At 32.3% G+C, this 25,474-nt stretch overlaps 3 protein-coding genes and 1 long non-coding RNA gene across 6 annotated transcripts; 2 read left to right on the top strand and 2 right to left on the bottom strand.

The window, feature by feature from the left end:
* Positions 1 to 2,334: 2,334 nt before the first annotated feature.
* On the bottom strand, positions 2,335 to 3,227 carry LOC127143849 (uncharacterized). The gene is made up of 2 exons (XR_007815416.1): positions 3,065 to 3,227; positions 2,335 to 2,564 (listed from the first exon to the last, which is right to left on the bottom strand). It is a non-coding gene; the product is annotated as an uncharacterized LOC127143849 (long non-coding RNA).
* Positions 3,228 to 7,227: 4,000 nt separating this feature from the next.
* LOC103500785 (homeobox-leucine zipper protein ATHB-15) lies at positions 7,228 to 14,120 on the top strand. 3 transcript variants are annotated; one of them, XM_008464214.3, is made up of 18 exons: positions 7,228 to 8,411; positions 8,763 to 8,922; positions 9,137 to 9,237; positions 9,342 to 9,432; positions 9,786 to 9,881; positions 9,960 to 10,073; positions 10,166 to 10,249; positions 10,352 to 10,507; positions 10,605 to 10,679; positions 10,798 to 10,904; positions 10,988 to 11,180; positions 11,515 to 11,700; positions 11,793 to 11,873; positions 12,251 to 12,385; positions 12,583 to 12,905; positions 13,134 to 13,239; positions 13,520 to 13,678; positions 13,777 to 14,120. In XM_008464214.3, the coding sequence occupies exons 1-18, from the start codon at positions 8,203 to 8,205 to the stop codon at positions 13,921 to 13,923; spliced, it is 2,523 nt and encodes an 840-aa protein (XP_008462436.1). In that variant the 5' UTR covers positions 7,228 to 8,202; the 3' UTR covers positions 13,924 to 14,120. The 3 variants fall into 3 exon arrangements, with proteins under 3 accessions (XP_008462436.1, XP_008462437.1, XP_050935046.1); XM_008464215.3 differs by having other exon boundaries at positions 7,244 to 8,411; positions 13,529 to 13,678; XM_051079089.1 differs by lacking the exon at positions 9,786 to 9,881 and having other exon boundaries at positions 7,244 to 8,411.
* A 121-nt stretch (positions 14,121 to 14,241) lies between these two features.
* On the bottom strand, positions 14,242 to 15,379 carry LOC103500786 (uncharacterized). Its single transcript, XM_008464216.3, has one exon. The coding sequence runs from the start codon at positions 15,245 to 15,247 to the stop codon at positions 14,663 to 14,665; it is 585 nt and encodes a 194-aa protein (XP_008462438.1). The 5' UTR covers positions 15,248 to 15,379; the 3' UTR covers positions 14,242 to 14,662.
* Positions 15,380 to 20,445: 5,066 nt separating this feature from the next.
* LOC103500787 (uncharacterized) lies at positions 20,446 to 21,042 on the top strand. The gene has a single exon (XM_017047342.1). The coding sequence runs from the start codon at positions 20,446 to 20,448 to the stop codon at positions 21,040 to 21,042; it is 597 nt and encodes a 198-aa protein (XP_016902831.1).
* The last annotated feature ends 4,432 nt before the right edge of the window (positions 21,043 to 25,474 follow it).

Genomic DNA, 25,474 nt, shown 5'->3' with positions numbered 1-25,474 from the left:
CCACAAATTTCTTTAAAAATCTCAACTATTAATGTAATTCTTTCAAATGGATGATGATAATTTGAAAAGTTGTGGTATGAATTTTGAAAATACATTAAAATATGATACATTTTATGATATTGACAGTTAGATTTATTTTTTGAATTAAAAAAATTTAGAGGAGTGTGGCAAAAATGAAATTGATGTTCCTATTGAAATATTAAAGGTAAATGTGTTCTCGAAATGCAAAGAAGACTTCAGTATGATCTGAAGCGGCTCCTGCGTTGACTATCGGCCATATTAGTTGAGAGAGAGGGACGGTGGAAATTGGCGTCCTCCATCCCCACTCTGGCCACGGACCACGGTCCACGGCAGCACCAAGGAGATTGATGGCACGTCATCGTGGCGCTAGGCAAATGAAAAAGGTCCCGTAAAAACACATCGTTGAAGTAATATGGGCAAAAAGTGGAGCCCAGCGATATCCTGTCAGGTCATGCCTTGGCTGTCCAGTGTCCACTACCACACCCTGGCTGGGCCCCATCTATCTCACTCCCATGTCACGTGGCTGGCCCCACGTGCTTGTATTCCCCCATCCCCCATTTTTCTTATGCTCTTTATGGACCTCATTAAATATGAGCCGTCAAAAAACTCTGGCCGTACTTGTCAGCCTGATCGGACACCTTCAATTATTGCACCACCATGTTTCTCTATGCTCCCGCCCCCTATCCGATCATCCCTTTTCTCTTTTTTAATTTCTCTCCTCCGATGGACCAAAAGCCCAAACTACGGCTACCAATATTTGTTTGTATTATAGGACGTGTAATTTTTGCGGGGTGGCTCCCTTTTGGTTCTGTTCCTACTCCCGTTTTACTCCCCATATTTAGCCAAACTCACCATTTAATTTAATTGGAACCAAAGTTAAAATTTCCTGTCGACGATGAACCAAACTTTAAATTTCCTATGGACAATTTGAGGTTCTGCTCATTTTTTTGGCTAATAAAAACATTAAATAATTACCTCTAAACCTAAATTTTCCATTTCAAATACATTAATTATCTTAACTATTAACCTAGAAAATTTAAAAATTAACGTATAATAATTATAAGCATATAATAATAACAATCGTACTAGAAAAAGAAAAACGAGAAGGAGATAGAGAATGGGGGGAGAGTAGCTTTTGAATGGGTGTTTCGATAATAAGTTGAATAATGAAAAATAAATGGGTAGGAAGTTTAAAAAGTTGCGAGCTTACGAGATTCTATAAAGTTGATAAGGTATACAATTAAGGTTTTTGTGATTGGTGAAATCCATCAATTCCTTGAACCGGACAATGAATGAAGTTCATAACTTTACTTAATTTCATACTCCTATTTCTAAACTCATTGGATCATTTGGGTCAAACACACTCCACCGATCTTTTATTTTGTCAAAATCTAAATAACTATAAACTTTGATGTCTAGTTATTGAAGTACATAATTATAGATTTTTGACATTATTAGATTATCATGGTTGTTTTGTAGGAATATTTTGCATATATATGAGATTATTTTGATTGTTGTTTATTTCGTAAGGTTTCTACTCAATAATGTTTTAAATTTCAATGTTTTAAGAATGTATTTGTGATTATTTATTAATTTATAATTCATTTGATATGATTTGAACTTATACAACGTGTTTGTTTTTATCGATTTGAATTTCTTTGTAATCTTTCTCTATAACATTTTTTGATACGTGGTCACATATTCGATTTTTATTTTATATATCAATTATATAATGTAAACACTAATAATAAAATTGTAATATTTTGAAAGTTTCGAATGACCTTGTAAGTCAAATTTAAAAATAAATTATATTAAAAGTTGAGTAAGAAAAAAAGAGAGAGATTTTTTTTCTTTTAGAAATTTGAAGAGGAAATGGAGAAAATTAAATCCAAAACATTTAAAAAAAAAAAAAACACTACACATTTCTCTCCATAAAAATAAATTTTATTAAAAAAAAAAGTTAATTTATTCCTTAGTTAAGAACTCCAGGGATCGAACGATTCAATTTAGCCGCGGAACCAATGGAATCACTGACTTTAGTTCTTAATATAATTAAAATCTCTAAATTAAAACAAAAGGCATTAAAACATATTCAAAATTTTACGATAAGTCCGCAACAAAATATTTCTTTAATTGGTTCATCTCTCCATGACATCTACTTTACTATATCTTTGTAGAATAGCTCGCAGCAAGTTATTTCTTCAACCGGCAGGAGCCTTCTTGGAGGAGGAATAAGGAATAGAGAGAGGTGAAAAACTCAGATAACTCCTCTGTGTATTTCTTTTTCTTTTTCTTTTAAAGGGAGAAAACTAATATGTAAAAACACTTTATGAATATAACCATGACATGCAGGTTGGTCTTACACAATTTATTCTTAAATACATCTAAATCAAAAGTTTTTTTTTAACCCTAAATTAAGTATTACCAAGAACAATTTGCTTTTAATCAAATCCTAAATCATGGCTCTATCCCGCTAGTGAGATGGTAGAGCACCATTGTTAAAGCTTTCAAGTCAACACCTCGAACTGAATGGAATCAAAATTCTGCGTAAGCGTGCAAAAGTATATTTTGTTAAAGAGAGATTTAGTAGCTAAACAAGTTTTTTAATAAAGATTAAACAACTAGATAACCTAAACACGTTCATGGTGAAGATATAGAAAGGAGAATGTGATAGCAAACTTCCGTCTCCTCAGTTCATAAACGAGCACATTCTTCATCACAAAAAGCGTTACCACCATTTGATACTCCCGTTATTGTTCCAAATGAGTTACAAGTAGTGAATCCGAAATAGAGAGCAAGGTTGATTCCAAATATGTCTAAATTGGTTAATTAACTATTATTAAAAGTTAAACTATCGGTTATTTTTTCTTTTTAATTTTTCCTTAAAGAAATACTTTTTTTTTGTTGTACTGATTAAATTAGCATCGATAGAAAAATTTAAGGAGTGTTGTCAAATGTATTTTTTGTCTTATGTGTTTCATGGAGGTATATCATCCTAGTAAAAAACGGTGGGGAACTAGAAGATGAACGCAGATTTGCTTACCGATGAGAATTGTGGTAGAGATGGGTATAGAAAGCATTGAGATCGGTGGAAACCATAGCAGCTGAGTTGGCGTGAGAACTGCCGTGGACATGAATGAGAGAGTTGGATGGAGTGGTGCGCAGTTGCCGTGATATTTCAATTTCCGAAGATAGAGATTTTCTCTGAGACTTTGCACCACATGTATTGATTTTAAACATATTTCAATTGATTTAATATTTACTTTTTGTTTTTTTTTTAATTTATTATTGATATTAGAAGTTGTTTTGTATGATTTAGGCAGTTTTCTTTTTAACGTTCTCTTAGATTCGTACAATGATAAAAAATTGTTTAATTTATTTCATATATTGTTTTTGTTTTAATTTCATTGTGAATACTGTTTTTGTAAGTTGTTTTAGCGGATTGCCATACTGTTTCTTAAATTTAATTCATAAGTTTTTTTATTTGATATTTTTACATACAATAATTTTCAAACGTAACTATAATTTTTTTAAGGAGAAAAACATTCGAGAAATTAAAAGACAAAATTCAAATTATTTTACTGAAATAATTGGTTTCATGAAGAGACTAAATTTAAAAATAAATATTCGTTACCATCTTTGGGAAAAACAATTTAAAATTTTAATTTTCTTTATTTATTTGATGATCATAAGAAATATAAACATAGAGAAAACAAATATAAACTAAAAATGAAATAATACAAATACAAATAAAAGATAAGGAACTGTAAAGTAAGGTTTTTTTTTTTTTTTTTTTAAATAGAATTAGTTAAGAACATAAACATGTAAAACTGTCTCACTGTATTTGTTAAACATCAAGTGAATGAATTTTTGTAAGGGATATTTTTAAATATAATGTATTACGATCAATGACTCATTTAACAATTTTAAATATAAAATATTAAATTTATAAGAATAAGCTAAATTAATAGAAAAGTAAATATTAATAACAATTAGGTTTTTTAAACAATTATATCCAATGTTTTTGAAGTTGTTGAAATAATATCAATATTACCATTTTAAATTAATAACAAAGAAAAAAAGAAAAGGAAAAACTGGAAAGAAGAAAAAAGACAAAGGACAGAAATGGTATTTTTCCCATCAACCATTATTATGTCGCATGTCATGTCAAGTCATGTCATGTATGCGGGCTATGTTATGTTGATACGGCATCAGCAATATGATGACCACGACCATCACCTTATATAAAATTAAAATAAAAATCATAAAAAAAAAAACTGTTTTAAAAAATACGATGTAATTTTATTAAAATGATCCAAAAACAAAAAAAGAAAAAAAAAAAAAAGAAAATCCCAATTTATTATAAAAATAATAATAATAATAATAAATAAATAAATAAATAATTTAAAAACCGAGACGCATGCAAGAGACCTCATCATGGTGTCCTCTGAGCCCCCACGCAAGCCCCCCTCCCCCCCCCCCCCCCTCGTTTCGCCTTTTGTATTTTTCAAGCATCCTTCTTTCGCGCCTCCGATTATTTTATTACCCCTGATGTTTCCGCTCATTTACGGTTTTGCCACTCTCACTTTCCACTTTTTTATCTCTGTTTCTGTGTTGCTTCACAATTGTTCCATGGACCAAAACACCCTCCAAAGCCATTATTAACCATGAAAAGGTGTATAATTAATGGAAAAACTAGCCGATTCATCTAAGTGGCACCCAATTCAGAACTATCAAGTGACAGTTTTTTTTTTTTTTTTTTTTTTATTGTTAATTATTCGTAAAGCCTATGGAACAAATTAAAATAACAACTTGGGTTTTCAATATGTGCGAAAGAAAAATTTTGTTTAATGGTGTGTCTAATAAATCTTTTGATTTTAAATTGTATATTTAATATATTATTGTTATTGTCTAATACAATAACATAAACCTTTGTACTGCGCTGGTCTAAGACTGTCAATTAGTCAAACATATATGAGATATAAAATTTAAATTTTAACTATGTACACAAAAATGAAATTTTAACTTGTTTTTAAATTTTCAATATCAAATAGATACAAATAAGAAACTTTAGCATCTTGAAGCTACCCTTGAGGCTAACATTTCTAACCAAAAATTGACACCAATAAGATTCACAAATATTTAGGAGGTGTTTGAAACAACAACACGAGATTAATTGAGTTAACATAATATACCAAAGTATTGTTTGACCTACTAACTTTACATGTTGGTGGAGTTGAGTTGGTATTATACAAACTACCAAACTCTCCCTTCTCTCAAATGTTTCTCATGGATTTACCCATCAATCACCATTGACGATTATCACTACACGTCGAGAACCAACTTTGATGACCACTTTCACACGTCCAACTTTGATGATCGGTTATGGGCTCCAACAACGACCTTCGATGACAAGCTCTAGCAACCACCTTCTACAACCATGTGTAACCAACTTCAACGACCAATTTTGGGATCCAATAACCATCTTCAATGACAAACTCTTATCAAAATCAACTTTGATGACCATCTTCTCGATGCGAATTGCATACTATGACGACAAAGCTCTTGCAATCAACTCCAAGATCATCTTTGTGCAACACAACTTCTACATTCGACAACCACTTACAACTACGAATTTCAGCGAAAATCACGTTTGATATTTAACTTCAACAACCACCTCAAACTTCGAGTTCCAACAACTACCTATACAATAAACTTCCACGAAAAACACATTTGATAACTACCTATACAGTAAACTTCAACAAAAAACACATTTAATTGCTTATTAACGACATCACCACAATATACCACAATCAATAAATATGTATTGTTTGTGCTTACTAGGTATGACTAACCAACTTAACTATTTTAAAGAACAATAGTTTATTGTATTTGTAAAATTGAATTTTTGTTGACTATATATATACACAGTTGTATTTTCATCTAATTGCATCCATGTATCAAACGAGTGTTAAAGATTTGAAAAGTTTGTACATAGTTGTATGGTGGAACAAAAAATAAAGGGAAAAAAAGGCAAAAACAACAAAAAAAATCCATAAACATTTAGTAGCAATAATTAGTGAAAATGAAGACATGTTCTTTGATGATCCTACAAATTTGAAGGAATTTAATGTAGATTTGTTTTAAAAAAATTGGTGGCATTTGATTACACTAACATGGATTCAATTAAAATAAATCATGAGAGAGGAAAAGTACAAAGCAACGACGGGAAGAAAAATAAAATGACAACATTCATGAAAAAAAAATCAGATTTTTAAAATTTTATTTTGTTTTACGTTTTATTTATCTAAGTTTGTGTAAAAGATGTAGCGGATTAATTGTTGTTCATTACAAAAAAAAGAAAAAGCAAAAGAAAAATGCAATCCATATTTTATTAAGCAAAACAGTTATAAAAACATATTGTTTAAAATTAAAAAAATTTGCACTAGATATCCATGACATATGAGCCCAACTATGCACAAGTATACGAATTCAAGAAAACAATTCAGCACCCGAAACATGGACATGGACTCCATATATCCCATCTAACTTAACATCTCAAATGTTTTCAATAAGTTTATAGACTTATCAAACAAATCATTAAATTGAAAGCTCGAGATCTCATAGACATGATCAAATAAATGAACTGTTTTGAAATAAGAAGTTCTTAAAACCATGGATGAAAATATCCGATAATCGTAAATAAAATATTTAATATTGATATAGTCAAATTTTATTTATATATATATAAAATAAATATTTGTAATATATAAGGACATGGATGTTAGTTTAATTTGAAAGTAAAAACAACTAAATTATAAAGGTAAATATATACATATATTTTGAGTCATAGAAATATTTATGGAGGGTGATATTTTGATAATTATATCAGTAGAATTTTGAAAAAAGGATACCAACATTTAAATCAAATACCAAAGGGAAAGGACATTTGTAGGGTTAGGGTATTTTGAAGAGGGCTAAAAGGTTTATTTTGTCAAGAAGATACCGGGGGTACAGGGGTAATACAGGCAATTTGAATGGAAAAACGAACGAGGTAGGAAGAGGTTGTTTAGAAATGGAATGATGAGCACTTTGGTAATTACACGTCATCGAAATATTTAAAAATAAAGAATTAATAATAATAATAATAATAATAATAATAATAATAATAATAATAATAATAATAATAAAACATGCTCCATTTCCCCCCTGCACAGTGGAGGGAAAGATTAAACTCGTTTCGCGCAGAGCCGAAAGTGACGAACCAATGGAAGCTCAGACGTGAAACAAAATCCGCATGAAAACCAACAAAAAAATATTCACATTATCTCTCAATATACTACTCTCCCTCTCTCTCATTTTCCCCATGCTTTCCACTGATGTTCTTTCATCTAACCATACCAAGCTGTACCGTATGCTGTAGAAATCAGGTTCCACTCACACCTCAAAATCGTTCCTGTAGCTGGCCGCTTACCTTTTTTCTTTTTCTCTTATCAATACGGCTCCTATGGCGTTCCTTTTGAGTTCACTCGGTTCGTTCTGAATCCCCTCAAGATGTTTCGGAGATTCTGTGTGGTTCTAGCCAACCAGCACCATGAGGATCGGCGATGCATGGCGATTTCCGAAGCCTAAATGAGAGATCGTTTTGAGTATTACGTGGTTAATCTTGGGGTTTGTAGATTCTCAGTGATTTTGGTGGATTTTTTAGCGATGGCCATACTGACTCTTTGGTGGGAATTAAAGAATTAGCTAATGGAGTATTTGGGTTTGAATCAGTTTGTTTCCCCCCATCTCTTTAGGGTTTTCTTAGTTATTTCCGTGCGCTGGGAATTCAGATCGTTCTAATTTTCTGAAGCTCAAGCTTGGGTTTGAAGCTCTGATATCGATATCTTAACTTATCCTTGTGTTTGGCGCTTGTCTCACTTTGACTCTACAAGGATAAGTGTTTTACGGTTCTGGATATCGTTATATTTTTCATCTTTATCGCTGCGGCTAGTGGAATAGCCATTACTGTTACTAGGATTTTGCAGGAGGGTTGTAGATTGTGATAAAGTTGTGCGTGTGTATGTTTGTTTCTCTTTTTGGGCTGTGCAAGGATTGCCATACTTTTTGCCCAATTTAGCAAAGAGGGTTGGTTCTGCTTCCATCGACTTCGTCACAATTTCGAGTTAGAAATTTAAGATGGCTATGTCCTGCAAGGATGGTAACAAACATGGTATCGACAACGGAAAATACGTTCGGTACACACCGGAGCAGGTTGAAGCCCTTGAGCGGCTTTATCACGAATGTCCAAAACCCAGTTCCATTCGTCGTCAGCAGCTTATCAGAGAGTGCCCCATTCTCTCTAATATCGAGCCTAAGCAAATCAAAGTCTGGTTTCAAAATAGAAGGTGTTCTTAGCTTAATTGAACTATATTTTACTTTACCTTAAGAGTTCAATTCAGTTGCTGCTGGTTTTTAATTTTATGATCGTGGGTTTTAAGGTTTTCCCGTTCCTTGTGCTTTATTGGCACGGATAAATTCTATTTTATTAATTTCAGATAGCTATGTCTTATGTGATAGTTTCGACCTTTTTTTCTTCCTTTTTTGGGTAGCGATAATAAACCCATTTGATAATGGCAGAAGTTCATTTTGAAAAAGATGAAAATCCGTTAGTTAGGGTATTAATTGCCTTTATTTCTTCAACTGCAAGATGTATTGCCATCCTTACCATAGTACATCTGTTAATGTTGTTTCTTCAGATGTCGTGAAAAACAGAGGAAAGAAGCGTCACGACTACAAGCTGTGAACAGGAAGCTTACGGCTATGAATAAGCTTTTAATGGAGGAGAATGATAGGCTGCAGAAGCAGGTTTCGCAGCTGGTGTATGAGAATGGCTATTTCCGCCAGCATACTCAGACTGTGAGTTTTGCCTTGTGCTGTTATAATAATGCTTTTTCTCCATTTCCAATTTTTGAGTTTGAGATTTCCTGGAAAATATTGATTTTTCATGAATGAAACACCAATTTTAGTGTTAAACAAACGATACTTTATTTGATCCTTCTTCAATTTTTCTCTGTTTATTTATTTATTGTTGAGTAACACTAGCAATTGATTTGTGATGGAATTTCTTCAGACAACGCTTGGAGCTAAAGATACAAGTTGTGAACCGGTGGTAACAAGCGGTCAACACAATTTGACATCTCAACATCCTCCAAGGGATGCTAGCCCTGCAGGGTTAGTGGGCATTTTGTTGATGGGTCCTTTTCTAATATCGTAATCTGTGACCACATTGCTCTCCGTGTTTGCAGACGATTAATTTATTTTCCGTATCTTTTCAGACTTTTGTCTATTGCAGAAGAGACTTTAACAGAGTTTCTTTCAAAGGCCACTGGAACTGCCGTGGAGTGGGTCCAAATGCCTGGAATGAAGGTGTCGCTTTGCCCTCCTTTCTATTAATGTTAAATTATACTTGTCTGACAATTGATTTCGTTTTGCTCGGTCAGTAAATAGTTTAAATTTACTGCAAATTCATTCAGTTTTTTTGCAATATCACATTCCCACATGTCAGACCCCTTCATCATTACTTTTGTTTGTTTTTGTTTGTTATTATTATTATTATTTTTAATTTCTTAAAATTTCGTTTTTCTTTTACTTATTTGAGGTATAGCACGGTCTTGTTTTTTTAACAAGCTACTTTCTAAATTAGAATGGGCTAAATTCTAATCTTTGAATGGGATAAAGCTTACCTTTTAGAACACTTTTCTTGCTTCTTACTTGTTTAGCCTGGTCCGGATTCCATTGGAATCGTTGCTATTTCTCATGGTTGCCCTGGTGTGGCTGCACGTGCCTGCGGCCTGGTGGGTCTAGAACCTACTAGAGTAAGTGCCACGACTACTAAATTTGAGTCAACAAGTTTAGGCTAGTGAGACTATACAGATGACTAATATAACTCTCAGGTTGCCGAAATCCTCAAGGATCAGCCGTCGTGGTTTCGCGATTGCCGAGCTGTGGATGTTCTAAATGTGCTGCCAACAGCAAATGGTGGAACCATTGAGCTGCTTTATATGCAGGTTACTGCTTTTTTCTAAATGATTTTCATGCTCCTCCCTGGTTTTCAAGCATCTCAGGCACTCTGACATCTCTCCACTCCCTGGTTTTGTAGCTCTATGCGCCTACAACATTGGCGCCTGCACGAGACTTCTGGTTGTTACGTTACACTTCTGTTTTGGAAGATGGTAGCCTTGTGGTATGCTATTTTGGATTGTTATGATACAACTTGCTTTCAAGTTACAACTACATTATTCATGTGGGTTGGTTCTCTGAAATCTCTGGGATTTGACGTTGATAGATCTGTGAGAGATCACTTAAGAACACTCAGAATGGCCCAACCATGCCTCCAGTGCAGCATTTTGTTAGAGCAGAGATGTTGCCGAGTGGATATCTGATAAGACCATGTGAAGGAGGCGGTTCTATCATTCATATCGTTGATCATATGGATCTGGAGGTAGTATATACACTTGTATTCTTTTTTTCTCGTTCAGATCATCTCTTGAAGTCTACATAGCAAATGCTAATTTGAGTATACTCCATTTATTACTTAGCCATGGAGTGTTCCAGAAGTCTTGCGCCCATTGTATGAATCATCCACTGTTCTTGCTCAAAAGATGACTATGGCGGTAAGAACGTGCTCATTACTTTCTGAAGTTTGAGAGAATTCAGTGATGAATTGTTTAATTGTTAGATTATTTGAATTGCCAAATATATTCATACATTGGTTGTCTAATTTTTATTCAGGCTCTTCGCCAGTTGAGGCAGATAGCTCATGAAGTTTCACAGTCAAATGTAACGGGCTGGGGTAGACGCCCTGCAGCTCTACGTTCGCTTGGTCAGAGGCTTACCCGGTTAGCATACAACGATTGTTTCTCTATATCTGCTTTACTCATGGAGCTTTATTGATTGCTTTAATGCTGCAAATACCTTGTAGGGGTTTTAATGAGGCACTTAATGGGTTTAATGACGAAGGGTGGTCTGTGATGGGAAATGATGGAATGGATGACGTAACTATTCTTGTGAATTCATCTCCTGACAAGCTAATGGGATTGAACATATCATTTGCAAATGGATTTTCTGCCATCAGTAATGCAGTTTTATGTGCTAGAGCATCGATGCTGTTGCAGGTAAAATTGTGTGTGTGTGCACACTTCTTTCTGTTCTTTTTTTCCCTTACTTGATAAAATGGCAGGCTATGTTTCTTTGAAGTTTCTTGTTATAAATACAATCTTCATCCTCACTTCCCGGCAGAAATTCATTTGCTGTTAGTTTCTTTCTCAGTAACACCTATATGCCATAGCGTCATCGGAAATTCATCCATTAGTTTTGAATTCCTGTGCAATAGAGTAGTTGCTTCAAAGCATTTTCTTTTGAATCATAATGACAAATCCACTTGAATATAATAACATTTTTTTATCTTATTGCCAATTGTCTGTTTCACCTGCAATGTGGCTACTGCAGAATGTGCCTCCTGCCATTCTACTGAGGTTTCTGCGGGAGCACAGGTCGGAGTGGGCAGACAACAATATTGATGCTTATTCAGCTGCTGCAGTCAAGGTTGGCCCATGGAGCTTACCAGGGTCTAGAGTTGGAAGTTTTGGGAATCAAGTAATACTTCCTCTGGCTCATACAATTGAGCACGAAGAGGTGAGTAAATGTATTGCAGTGAATTATTTCTCTCTAGGCCATTGGCCTCTTTCTTGGAGTTGATACGACCAAACACAATTTTCTGGCCTCAGTTTCTAGAAGTGATTAAACTGGAAGGCATTGGCCATACTCCTGAGGATGCAATGATGCCTAGAGAAATGTTTCTACTGCAAGTAAGTAATACTTAAGCAATTGCTCATCTCATTTACTAGCTTTTTGAATAGTATGCTTTTAGTTGATATTCTGGTTTGGGTTGGTAACTTTGTGCATGACTAAACCACAAGCTTATTTAAAATGTGAAAGTAAAATTATAAAATTGGACAATGAGATATCAGGCCATTTGTCATTCAAGAATGTGTTTTGATCCAACATCATTGTATCTTATTACCACTTTATTTTTTACAACCCCACCTGGTTTTTTCTTTAATCATATCATTCTCCTTATCATTGGGGACTGGTGCAAGATCAGTAACAGTGGTGTAGGATGAGCATTGTGTTTTGAGATTATACTCTAGTTCTAGGTCCTTATCGTTGTTTTCTGTCCTGCTAGCTCTGCAGTGGAATGGATGAAAATGCTATTGGCACTTGTGCCGAACTAATATTTGCTCCAATTGATGCCTCTTTTGCTGATGACGCCCCTCTTTTGCCCTCGGGGTTTCGGATCATACCACTTGATTCTGGAAAGGTTTGTGTAATTAAGTTAGTATACAATTATTCCTTCTCTTGGATGGATTCCTTCGGATTGTTTTGCTTTTCATTAAGTTGAGTGAGTTTATTAGCGAATCAAAGGAAAGGTGGGGTGCTGTTCAATATAGGATTTTGAGCTTCCTTCTCTTCTTTTATTATTGTTGTTATTTTGATATTCTTGAGCAAATGTTTCAGGAGGCATCCAGCCCAAATCGCACTCTCGACCTTGCTTCTGCTCTTGAAATTGGCCCTGCTGGAAACAGAACACCAAATGACTCTGTAAATTCTGGTTGTACAAGGTCTGTAATGACGATTGCATTTGAATTTGCATTTGAGAGCCACATGCAAGAGCATGTGGCATCGATGGCTCGACAATATGTACGTAGTATTATATCATCGGTTCAGAGGGTTGCATTAGCTCTCTCACCTTCTCATTTAAGTTCACATACTGGACTACGATCTCCACTTGGTACTCCTGAAGCACAGACACTTGCTCGATGGATTTGCAACAGTTATAGGTATTATTTGTCTTCCTGTATGTATTTTCAATTTCATGTCTAGTTAAAAGGTTCCTCTTCTTCATTTTTCTATGGGGATGGCTTTCACTTTTTTTTTTTATATATAAAATTTTATTTTATAAATAATGATCAAGTTTAAGAAAATGTCATTCTTTCTCAACCTGTGAATTCCAAAGTTCGCTCAAGGAAAACTTCAAATATGTGAATTGTTGGTTTGGGTGCGTACAGGTGCTACTTGGGGGTGGAGCTGTTAAAATCTGGAAATGAAGGAGGGGAGCTTGTCCTGAAAACATTGTGGCATCATTCGGATGCTATTATGTGCTGCTCTCTCAAGGTGTGTATTCTACTGTATTGAAGCAACTTTTGATAAGAACAGTTTTAAAATCTCTGGAAAATGGTTGCTGTTAGTTTCCCAACAGTATGCCTTTAGAATTTCATTGATCTTAAAGAAGTTATTTTCTGAACAAAACACAAGGGAAAAAGCTTATATGGTTTTATCGTTCAATAAATGTCCTATTACTTCTGGTTAATCCATTTCAGTTCTTACATAAGGTCATTCATCTTTATATTGTACTCGTATTTATGTGCAGCACTTGATTTTTAAACTTTTGTAGTCTATGCAGGCATTGCCAGTGTTCACCTTTGCAAATCAGGCAGGCCTTGACATGCTTGAGACAACCTTAGTTGCACTTCAAGACATAACTTTGGAAAAGATATTTGATGACCATGGAAAAAAGACACTCTGCTCAGAATTTCCTCAGATAATGCAACAGGTCCACCAATTTTACCATCCTTTTTACAATGGCAAATTTATCATATTTCATCAAAGATAACCATATCAACGTTGCTAACAATATCTCTGTTTTCTTAGGGATTTGCTTGTCTTCAAGGAGGCATATGCCTTTCGAGCATGGGTCGTCCTGTCTCATACGAAAGAGCTGTGGCTTGGAAGGTGCTGAATGAAGAGGAAAATGCACACTGCATCTGTTTTATGTTTGTGAACTGGTCCTTCGTCTAATGCTAAGGTTTCCTAAATGAAATTGGAAGACTTGTTTAATGTTAGATGTTTTTTATTAGTTATTTTGGTTATGTAAACTTTGGATCTCATTGACAGATGGATGGACAGACAATGAGTTGGACACTTCAGTACCATCAAATCTTTGTATTTAATGTGCTTAGTTTCCTTAGTTAATTGCAGTGCACCGTTTGACAACATTAATCAAATAGACTAACTGATCATTTACAGTTCAACTGGTACACATGACAAGTGAATATGAAGTACCAGATTAAGGATGAAAGTTACAAATATAGTCTTAAAATGACCATAGTTGAAGGATTCATGAATACTAATAACATATTTTATTCGAACAAGCTTCGTATAGATACATGCTGTTAATAGGTTAGAAATGAAAATGGCCTGTAGCTGAATATCAAGAGTTTCTTCTAGTAGCCATATCTTCATATCCAACAACTACTTGTTAATGCATATCAAATCAAATACCAAATTTAAGGTCTTTTACTGCAGAAAAAAAAAAATAAAACCCATGAAAGGGAAGCAAAAATAGAAGAAACCCACCTAGAAAAAAAATGACCTTTCAAGCCAGGTGATGAAACTAGGTGTTGAAGAAGATTTGAAAGACAGCAAGGGAAGTAAACTAAAATTTTAGTCGAGGTTAAGATGGGGTATAGGAATAGAAGTAATAGAGGGAATAAAGGGCAGCTAATGTTGCTGAAATTAGATCTGAAGCAAATATGAATTAGTTTTGCAGTTTGAGATTGTTAAGATCCTCTGATCTTATGATGGCTGGAATGCAACTTGAACTCCTAGCAATCCCACCTTTCTTTTGAACTGCAGCTTTGTCTCTAGGACTCAAAGACTTGGCTCTAATACCATCTCTCCCATCCATCCTACTCTTCTTCAACATCTCTCTCATTGCCTCAGCCTGAAACAACACTGGATAAGCTCTCCCCAGTTTGTTAAACCTTACGCAGGCGCTCATGTGCGCGTTCAACGCCTCCTCTTTGCTCCCTCCGTGCTTCTCCACTTCGCCTTCCACAGCCTCAGCGCAGAGCCCGCATATCCACTTCCCAAGGAACTTGTCTCGCATCCGATCGATGTACTCTTGTGTGTACTCCTCGCACATTCCACAACACTCGCATCGTGCATCCTCGATCTCAGATATCGGTGGAAGTGCCCCTTGCTTGGTATCGGATGCTGTCGCCAACTCCTTCCCCAATTCCATTGAAATGTCTGAGATTGTTCTTTGGAGGCCAGTGGATGAAAGCCTTGGTGGCTTGGAAAAATTGTTGCTCCTTGAAATAGCCTCGCCATGAGGTGCCATGTTTGACAAATGAAAGGAAATGTTTGTTTTTCTTCTTGAAGAACTCGAAAACTTAAGACTTTGATTCTTTGGGTGTTGATTGAAATAAGTACTCTAATGGTTGTAGAAGTCGAGGGAGGGGATTTGGTATTATTTATAATAGTTTGAGTTGAGCATGAACAAAGAAGTTTTGTGGATGAAAGCAGAGTCACATGTCATTCATCAAAGTTAACGTGAAGAGTCATGAACATGCACAAATCTTCGAGAGATTGATGTCTACTTGCTTACTTTTTTGTTTCATTTGAATAAATTTATAATCATATAATTTGTTTTTTCTATCCTAAAAAATTCTCGTAATTCTAATTTATTAGGATATTGTCTCTTTTAGATTTGGAGTTAAGACATTTAAGTCTTTAATGGCTACTTTTATATTTGCAATCCACCGTTTTCTAGTTATATATTCTATTGAACGATATAACATTGAACTAGTTGATTTAAATAATTTTTAAATGTAAACGACATTTGTAATGTATTTACTGATTTTTGTTTGGACTAAAGTAATAGAAAATTGAATTCTCTTTCCACAATTTCAAAAAAATAAAAGAAAATTTTTATTTTGAACATGTAATCTCGAAATTAATAAAATATAATAGCTATAATTTTCAATGTAAGTGCATGAAATTGCATTTAAATTTTACATTATTTCAAAATAAAATTTCATAGTAACCAAAATATGTAAACTTTATAAACCTACCCGTACTATTTTCTTTTTTTCTTTTTGTAATTAATGTGTGACTTTGGGTCATTTTCATTAACATGCAATGCATATAAGAGATGAAAGATTAAATAGAAGATGCATATATATATATATATATATATATATATATATATATATATACAATATTCTTGGTTACCATTCATCTGAACTTGGTTTTAAAATTTAACTTTTCTTTTCTGTTGAAGTATCACAAGGGTCACCCTAGCTTTATGTCATGTTCTCACACAATGAAGATGCTTTTTCAAATTAGTTGATCAATTAATGCAATGTTCCCCAATAATTTTAATTTCTAACATATCAACATAAATTGATTTAAAACCAAATATATTGTCAAAACATATAGAAACGTTTTTATATTGCCATGTTAGCAAAAAAAAAAAAAAAAAAGTATTTTACAAATGAATAATGGTACTTCCGAAGTAATTAAAAGAGAAAGAGAGAGAGAGAGAGAGAGAAATGTTATTATACATGTAATTAAATTTACTACTACAAAAAAAAATGTTTTCTTGAATAGTCTCCTTTATGCATTAAATATGATGAAAATTGCATTTCATGATTATTTTCTTCATTTCATGATTATTTTCTTCAACACCATGAAATTTCCACCTTATTGATACATACACACACATACATATTAGAGTTTTGGCATTCAATCCTTTAAAATTGTTTCTATTTAGCATTGGATTTTTTTAAAATCACATTGAATATCGATCTCCAAACTTCCATTCATAGTGTTTAATTTGTCACCGCCATAGTGTGTACGTAAATAAGAAAACAAAAGATTTTTTTTTTTATCTAAGTTTTATTTTTCTATAAGCAAATTAGAATAGTAATCAAGTGTGTTTAGTATAGTTTATTTTTTATGTTTTATTTGTGGATATGGGTGGTTTTAGAGGATAAAAAATTTATTTAAAAAACTGCAATAAGGTGGTGGTTGCAAATATAACACTCACACCTAGATATAATAATAGAATATAAGAAATGAGGATATATATTAAAAAAATAGATCAAATGCTTAGAGTCCATCAATAATAGACTATATCATCAAAGAAGTCTTATAACAAAAGATTCTATTGCAAACAAAACCTATCAACAATAAATACTTTATACTTAAAAAATGTTATTATACAAATGTGATACCAATGGTCTATCATGTTTTTTGTAATTAACTATTTACTTTAGAAAATTAGAGATTTGTTTAAAATAAAACGTATGTAGTATCATAAAATAATTAGAAAAGAAAAAGAAAAGAGTTGGGCACTTTAGAAGAAATGTTGTGCCTTTTAAAAAAAAAAGGAAAGAGGGGAGGGTTTAAGGTTCACGAGTTTGGAGTATTGAGCCACACACAAACTCCATCCATATCTAAACCTTTATGAAAGCCCACTACTCTTTCACTTATATTGAGTGGAAGTCAGTGAGTTTCATCATCTTTCCCATTTTCCAACACCATTATTAATTACCATTCAAAAAAAAAAAAAAAAACAAAAGAAGAACTGCTAAAATATCTAGAGAGAGTTGCAGCAGCTTCACGAAAAGAAAATTAATAATTAATTAAGAGAGGCTGCTATTAAATGATTAGCAAAAGAAACCTTTTTTTTTTAATAAAATAAAAAATAAAAAAAGTGACTTTTTTTTTTCTTCCTTCACAAGTGGGTTTTGCATTTGGTAATGAGTTTCATTGTGTGATTGTGAATGTTTTGAAGAATTGATATTTATGGTTTTACCTCACAGTGTGATTTTATTATTATTAATTCATTACATCTTTCTGTTTTTGCTAAAGAGGATTAAAAAGATGCTGAACTTCTACAAAATATTGGTCTAACCAATTTAATTAGTTGAAGTTGGTAGATAATATATATGTTTATGAGTGGACGATTTTTTCAAAATCCTTTTATTTTAAACATGCTACAAATCCAATTAATAAACCAATTTCCAAATGAAACTAACTAGGATATGTATGGCATGCATCAACGGGATGGCAATGCATTATATTGCTCGATTTGCACCTTGTTCGATGATTGCCTAACAATTATTTATACATAAATTTCTTGGTATACTTAGCCATAAAACACGCAATGCATATGTGTCTGCATGCCTAAAAAAGCTGTTATGCCTGCGTAAATAAATTTATACCCCTAATAATAATTGCCTAAATCCAAACAATTTCCTGCCGCCCATATCGAAAGCCCATCAAATATTACTCTTTGGACTCGATTGGTTACATTATGGATCATCTAGTTTAAAGCAATTTTAGTTGGGCCTTCTAGCTTCCATTATGGCCCATTACCTTTTTAAAAGTTAAACCTACTCCTTTTCCCACCATATGTAGTTTGTAGCGCTAAGCTAACAACATTTTATTCATGTGCTCTATATCTCTTTATCACACCCTCCAGCGAGGCTAAAATACACGTGGCCTTTGAAAACCCCACACGTGTCAATTTACTTGCAATTTTTTCATTAATTTGATCACTTTGTGGTTTTGTGCAAATCTTTTTCACATTTTGTTAACAAAGCAAAATATTATATTTTATCGCTTACCATACTTTTTTAAGGATCGAATTAAACATTCAGCATTAATTAAAAAGTATGTTTAGAGTGGAAAGATTTAGAATATCTCTTCAATTAATTGAAATATACACATGTTGCTCCTTCCCAATATTGATACTGATAACACTGATCCATAGTTGTAAATCTTTTCCTAATATTGATATTACTAATACATATCTATGCATCTCTTTTCCTTGTTTACGAATCATATATTTTATTCGACTATTTTACAGTTATATAATTTACATTTACTGTATATGTATTTAATCGAATTGATTAATATCTCTTTCTTTATTTTTTTTTTTAAATCATCCCAGAGTGAAAAAATGAGCATATAACGTGTTAATTGTATGTTTAACCAACGGAAATATGTTTAAGAAATTGAAGTACTTGGCATGCCTTTCCTTCTTATAGATGGAAAGTTCGATCTCGAACATCTTTTCGATTATTGTTCATATACTAAAAAGTTAATCAAGATACTAAGTTGATAGCAGGAACAAATAGCTTAGTGGTAGTAATACATGAACATACGTTGTTGACAGCAATTGACACTTACTCATTTTCTTGTGGCCGTTTGATGTTTAAATTTAATTTTCATATATTATATAGTTGTCGATATCAAATTTTGGTAAAGGAAAAACATACCCAAATTTTGGGCTTTTGACTATTAGGACAATCTTGGAAGCTTGACCTTGATTAGACAGAGGGACCTATAGACATTTAATAAAATTTAAATTCAACTCAATCTAAGAGTTTGAATTTGAAAGTCATTGTATATTTAATTACACGATTGTACTGTGGTTTGCTTATTTTGTTAGTTGTGCATCATGTCAAAAACATTGTATGTACTAGTTTTAAAGAATAATGTTAACGACGGGATGCAAATTCTATAGAATATATTTTCTATATATATCTCAGCGTTTTCCATATCTACCTTATTTATTTTTCTTGCAGGGAATATTTTCTCCATTAAAATCATTCTCAAAGCTAGCTAGCTAACTAAAATTTATACAAAATTTTAGGGTTTAACTCTCTTATTAGAAAAGTTTATATATCGAACATTTTGAGCTTAATTATTGACTAAGCCTCAACTTCATCTTAGTATCTTTATGTTCTTTGTTGAGGTTGAGTTATTTGTAACTATTATTGTAGATCGAGAGATCGAGAGAGATCGTTCATTTGATATAGTATTTAGAAGATCCTAAATATGGTAAATGCGAGAGAATCTCACTCTTAAGAGAAGCCTTATAAACACTTTGTAGGGAGGGAATATCATATAAAGCTTGAAAAAGTATTTAGTATGAAGTGAAGGGATCTCAAATTTAGGGAACCTAAGTTGAAAATGACGATGAAGATATATGTAAGCTATTATAGAGAAAGTCGATTAAAGTACTTTTATTGTATTTGCAGAATTATTTATACGGTGAAGATTAGTTTCACCCGGTACACTATCCCTCATATGTAAGTAATTTTGCATTAAACTGCATCGTTTCTATATCATGATTTATACGTGTTTTTTTACAAATTAAAGTGAATTTGGTTAAAAAAAAATACTTTAAAGAAAAATAATAATAATAAAGTTAAGATGATAAATTATTATAAAATGAGAGAGAGAGAGAGAGAGAGAAAGGGTGTGTGTGATTGGATGAAATTGCAATAATGAATAAATAACACAAATTGGTTAGTACACCGTACACCCACCAGAGTTTTCTTAACCCATACGCCCAGCTCGTCCCCTCCCAAATGCCCCTTTAAATACCACCTCTACCCTTCCCTTCTTTGTGTTGAAGAAAATAACTTCTCGATTTCCTTCTCTCTCTCTCTCTCTCTCTCAACAAAAAACAAAAACCAACAATATCGAAGTCGAAATCAATTCAAAATTAGAGAACAGAAAATGGAGAGTAATGTTCCAGTGATAGCGAAAAAGGTTTGGAATTTGGTTCGAGTTGCTTATTTCCTTATCCGTAAAGGGATATCGAAGAGCAAGGTGAATATGCTGGACCTCAATCTGATGATGAAACGTGGCAAAATCGCTGGTAAAGCCATTAGCAATCTCATGTTTCAACACCACTACGCCCAGCACCACCAACAGAACGTTGCTCATCAACTCCCCTTCGACGTTGCTCCTGATGACTACGAATTCAGCTGCAGCAATACCCCCTCTTACCACTACTTTGGTAAACGACGCCGCAACAACCAAAACAACAACTCCTTTTTCGCCTGCGCTCACGCTCCTCAAACACTCGACGACGATCTCCCTACCCTTAATGCTCTTAAGGCCGTTGTCGATATCCTCAACAACAACAACAACAACAACAACAACAACCCGCCCTTTTCTCCGCCTATTCCCGTCCGCCAGCTCAGGATAACCGACTCCCCCTTCCCTCTACAGGACCCTAACGCCGATCCATTAGTCGACAAAGCCGCCGATGAATTCATCTCCAGGTTTTACAAGGAGCTTAGCCTCCAAAAAACGCCCCACCATAATTGAACAATTCCGCTTTAACCCCCCCACCTCTGTCAACAATCTATCATTAATTATATATATATAGTTTTGCTTTTTTCCTTTTTAATTATGTGTGGCATTGTTGTTGTCTTTAACCACTACACATGTATTAGTTTCTGAAAAAAATGGAAATAAAGAGACGATCAAGGAGTTGTTTGAAAGTGCAAAATTTGTTCTATTTTTATTTTCCAAGTGTATTTGTTCATGAAATATAAGTTCATTTTTTAACATATTCATTCAAATTCCAGGGATATACTGATCTCCATAAAAATGCTTTCCCAAAATTTTCCGACGGCCGAAGACAACGATTTAAGTACTAATTTCATTTTTTCTTTTTATCTTTTAACAAATACTATATTTTATATTTTTTTATGTAAAATAATTGTGATAAACGTTGTACAATTTGTTGGAAGTTTTTTTCTTTATATATATATATATATATATATATATATATATATATATATATATATATATATATATATATATATAATGACGAGCAAGAACAAATACTTAGAATATGAAACTTTGAAGGTACATATTTGTTTTAAACTTTTTTTTTCTTTTCTAAAAACTGATTTCATTTTTTTTTTCTTTTAAAAAAAAAAAAAGAAAAACAGTAAGAGGTTGGTCGTTTTAAATAATTTTTCTCATTTGTCATATCGTATTTTGATCATCATGAATCACGACAAATTTAATTTTCTGATTTTCCAAAAACAGTTATTAAAAAAATGAAGTTAGAAGTACGAAAAAATATGTAGCAAAATGGATAAGTTCATATGTACGTCAAATTAATTAAGTCGTTCTATTTTAGATGCATGTACTCTTGTCTTCCCTGGGTACAGACTTAATTCAAATTAAATATATGCTCTCTTGCTTATTTTGTTTTCTAATAATATATTTTCATTTAACTTATATATATAACTATTTTTTCACACTTTTTGTGCATAAGATGATAGCTTAACACAACTGTCAATTGCATGCATTTTTTTTCCAGATTTTTATGTCCATCACATCGTTATTGTATTAACTTTATTAGTTGAATCTTTGTAGCTACCTTATATTATTTATATATATATATATGTGTGTTGAGTAAACTCACGTTAGGCAAGATAATAGAATTAAGAATCATTCTATTTAGTGAATTCATTTCGTTTAATAATAGCTGGCACCTAATATTATTAGAAGTTGGATTTAGTTGAAACTTTTATAATTAAGAATTTTAGGAACACAGAAAAGAGGCACGACAATATAACACAACTTGATTTATATAACTTATAAAATCGTCAACTTTTCTGAGTACAAGTAGAATATATACATATGTGTGTTTGTGTGTGTGAATACATTAAAAATGAAAAATGAATATAAAATAATTATCACTAAAGTAGATTAATTTATTTTTTTCCCAGAGAAAATGAGGAGTAATTAAAGTAAGGAAATTTGTGGATGCATGCATTAATTCACATCAAAATCCTTTGGGAAAAAAAAGGAGGTTGAAGCTGCATAAATAGGAAATAAATAATTGAAAATTAAAAGAAGGAAATATATAATGAGCATAAACGCATGGGGAATCCAACATGGAAAATGTTATTTATATAAAAAATGGCTGTTTCTGTTTTGGAGATAGAAAAAGTGACTTTTACAGCCTTAACACCACAGCTCCCACTAAGAAGCAAACAGTGAAAGGATCCCACCATGGCTAAAGCTTTGATCCCATGCATAAGCTTTGTATATGCTTAGCTGGCCCCCTCTGTTTTATTTGTTTATTTATTTTTCTATTTTTGCTTTTGTTTTATCTCTGTGTTGTTTATGAAAAGCATGGCATGCGAGAGATTTGATTTGTATTCTAATGGGATTTTGTCATTCCCTTTCTTTCGAGGTTTTCAAAACATGTGTACTGTAACTTCTAGGTGTCGTTTCGGTTCACAATTTAAAACAAAAACAAAAACTTACTGTATCTATATCTTTCCATTCCATAAAAACAATTTATATATAAATTAAACTAACTAATTAAAAGATCACATATATGGAAATTTTGTTAATGGTTTCATAGAAAACCACATTACTTTTTCATTATTTAAAAAAAGTAGTATGAAAAAAGGCTTTGGAAAATTATCGTACCATTATTATGTACTGAACAACATTGGAGCATGGCGCTAAAGCAACCGGCCGGCCGGATTTCTCATTTCTTTGTTCTCGTGCATCCCCCCTTTTATAATTATATATCTTCCATCCAACTTTCTTCTCTTCTCATTTAACTTTTGTTCAACCAAATTCATCAAATTATTGCAACATCCTTATCAATCACACACATGTCTATAATTTTTCTCTCCTTACCCTATTTGTAAATTGCAATTAACACTTTGTTAAACTACAATGATGCCTCTTATACTATCAACTTCTTGTCTTAACCTTTTTAATTGATTTATACCATTTTATAGGTTTTAAAAGCTAATTAACGAGTTTGACATAAATTACACTAAAATTTAAAACTTGAAAATTTAGTTCTCACTTCCCAAATTGTTTACTAGAAAAAATATGTCGATATTTGCTTAAATATCGAGACTTTTTTTAGTCTTTTAAAATTATTTATGCAAATAAAATTCAAGATGTAAATAATAATTAGGTGATGCAATTTTTTAATAGCATATTGTCAAATCACTACAATTTTTTTAGGTTGAATTTGTTCCATTTATTCCAAAAAAAAAAAAATATATTTGAGTGTATTTTAATATACGCGACTTATTTAATTTAATGTGTTTTTTATCTCGTTATCACGAAAAAATAAAATTATTAAGTTTTTATTTTTATAAGATAGAAAGATTAAGAATATCAAGTTAAATAAAAGATGTGATTAATTAATTTATAAACTTGATTAATGTAAGGAAGGTATAATATTATTTTTAATGTCGTATAATTTACGATATAAATAATATATAACTTAATCTATTTAGAATATAAAAAATTAAGAAAATTTGTATATTTGATAAAATATTTATATGAAATATAAAAATGAATTATAATATTTTTTTTAGTTTTGTTACAGAGACACAGTAGATAGTTTGTCAAATAGTCTATTTAAGAAAAATTTCAATAAAGGATGTATAATTAAATTATACGAATAAGTAGAATATTTGTTAATTTTTTAATTCTTTTGAATATACTTCTATATTAAAAAAAATTAAATTTTAAATTTGAGTACAGTGTATTATAAAATTTAAAATTAGTTTTTGAAAATAAATATGAACACATATGATCGTTGAATCCAAAAAATCTGTGAAGTGGTTCCACAAATTAGTCCTTTAGTAGTAAACCGCAGAAATTTGAAAATTTAAGTCCTTAACAAATGTGACATGATGACGTGGATACGATGTAATTTTTTATTTCTGGAAATATGATGTAAATTTGTTTTGGGTGAGGAAACGGCAGATGCGTAAGTCGGTTTGAAGCTGCTCGTTAATGGAAAAAGAAAAGCAGAGTAGGTGGTCGTAATGCGAAAAGCGATTTTACGCAAAGCATCCGGTGAAAGAAGTGGAAACACAGGGACACGTGTCCATACTTTAACTTAGTGCTTCGGTCATTTTTGACGTGTAATTCTATGTGTACCGGTAGTTCAGCCGCAATTTCTGTTTAATTACTTTTATTTTATTCATTACTAGATGACATTTTATAATAATGTTTTTTTTTATTATTTTGCGAAGTATTAAGGGTGGGTCGGCGTGTGGAGAACTCACACGGCTGGTTCCCATTTCTTGTGGGATTTGGTTAATCTTTTACTTTTTCACAAGCAGATTTGGTTAATCTTCTCAACTACTTTAATAAAAACGACAATAAATCACTCTCTTACATTTTTATATTAATTCAAATGATACCCTAGTTTAATATAATTATTAAGTACCCTTCCACTCTTTTAATTAATTTATAGTATCATTTCCGTTATACTATTTCTAATAATTTATAATGCATAGAATGCTCAATTACATGCACATCCATTTAGAATTAATGTTTTGTAACATCATCATCGGTTCTTTGTCTCATATATAGGTTGGAGAACTTTAGTAATTGTGTTTGTCTAAAATTTTTTTAGTAGACCCGAGTAATTCCTCTTAAATATATCCTAAACCATCAAATTAATTAGAATAAAATTTTTATATTTCAGTAAAAATAATCTAAAAAAATTGGGAGAAGTGAGACTTAAAATTATATGTAGATAGGAATGAAAAACAAATTTATCAGACTAATTTTTGGTATTAGTATAACTATATATAGATATAGAAGAATATAAAATTGAAGGGACTTTATACTAAATCGGTGGCGGTCTTGGTCGTTGTTAAGTGCTAAGAGTAATTTAATCAAATATAAAAAAAAAAAAAGAGAAAAGAAGTTGGCAAGTTCCTCGAAATTCCGAAAAGTGGATGTT

Source organism: Cucumis melo, chromosome 1 (genome assembly GCF_025177605.1).
Source record: "Cucumis melo cultivar AY chromosome 1, USDA_Cmelo_AY_1.0, whole genome shotgun sequence".
NCBI classification, from domain to species: Eukaryota; Viridiplantae; Streptophyta; class Magnoliopsida; order Cucurbitales; family Cucurbitaceae; genus Cucumis; species Cucumis melo.
Note: the sequence above shows the minus strand (reverse complement) of the source record. Positions and strands in the feature narration are given on the sequence as shown.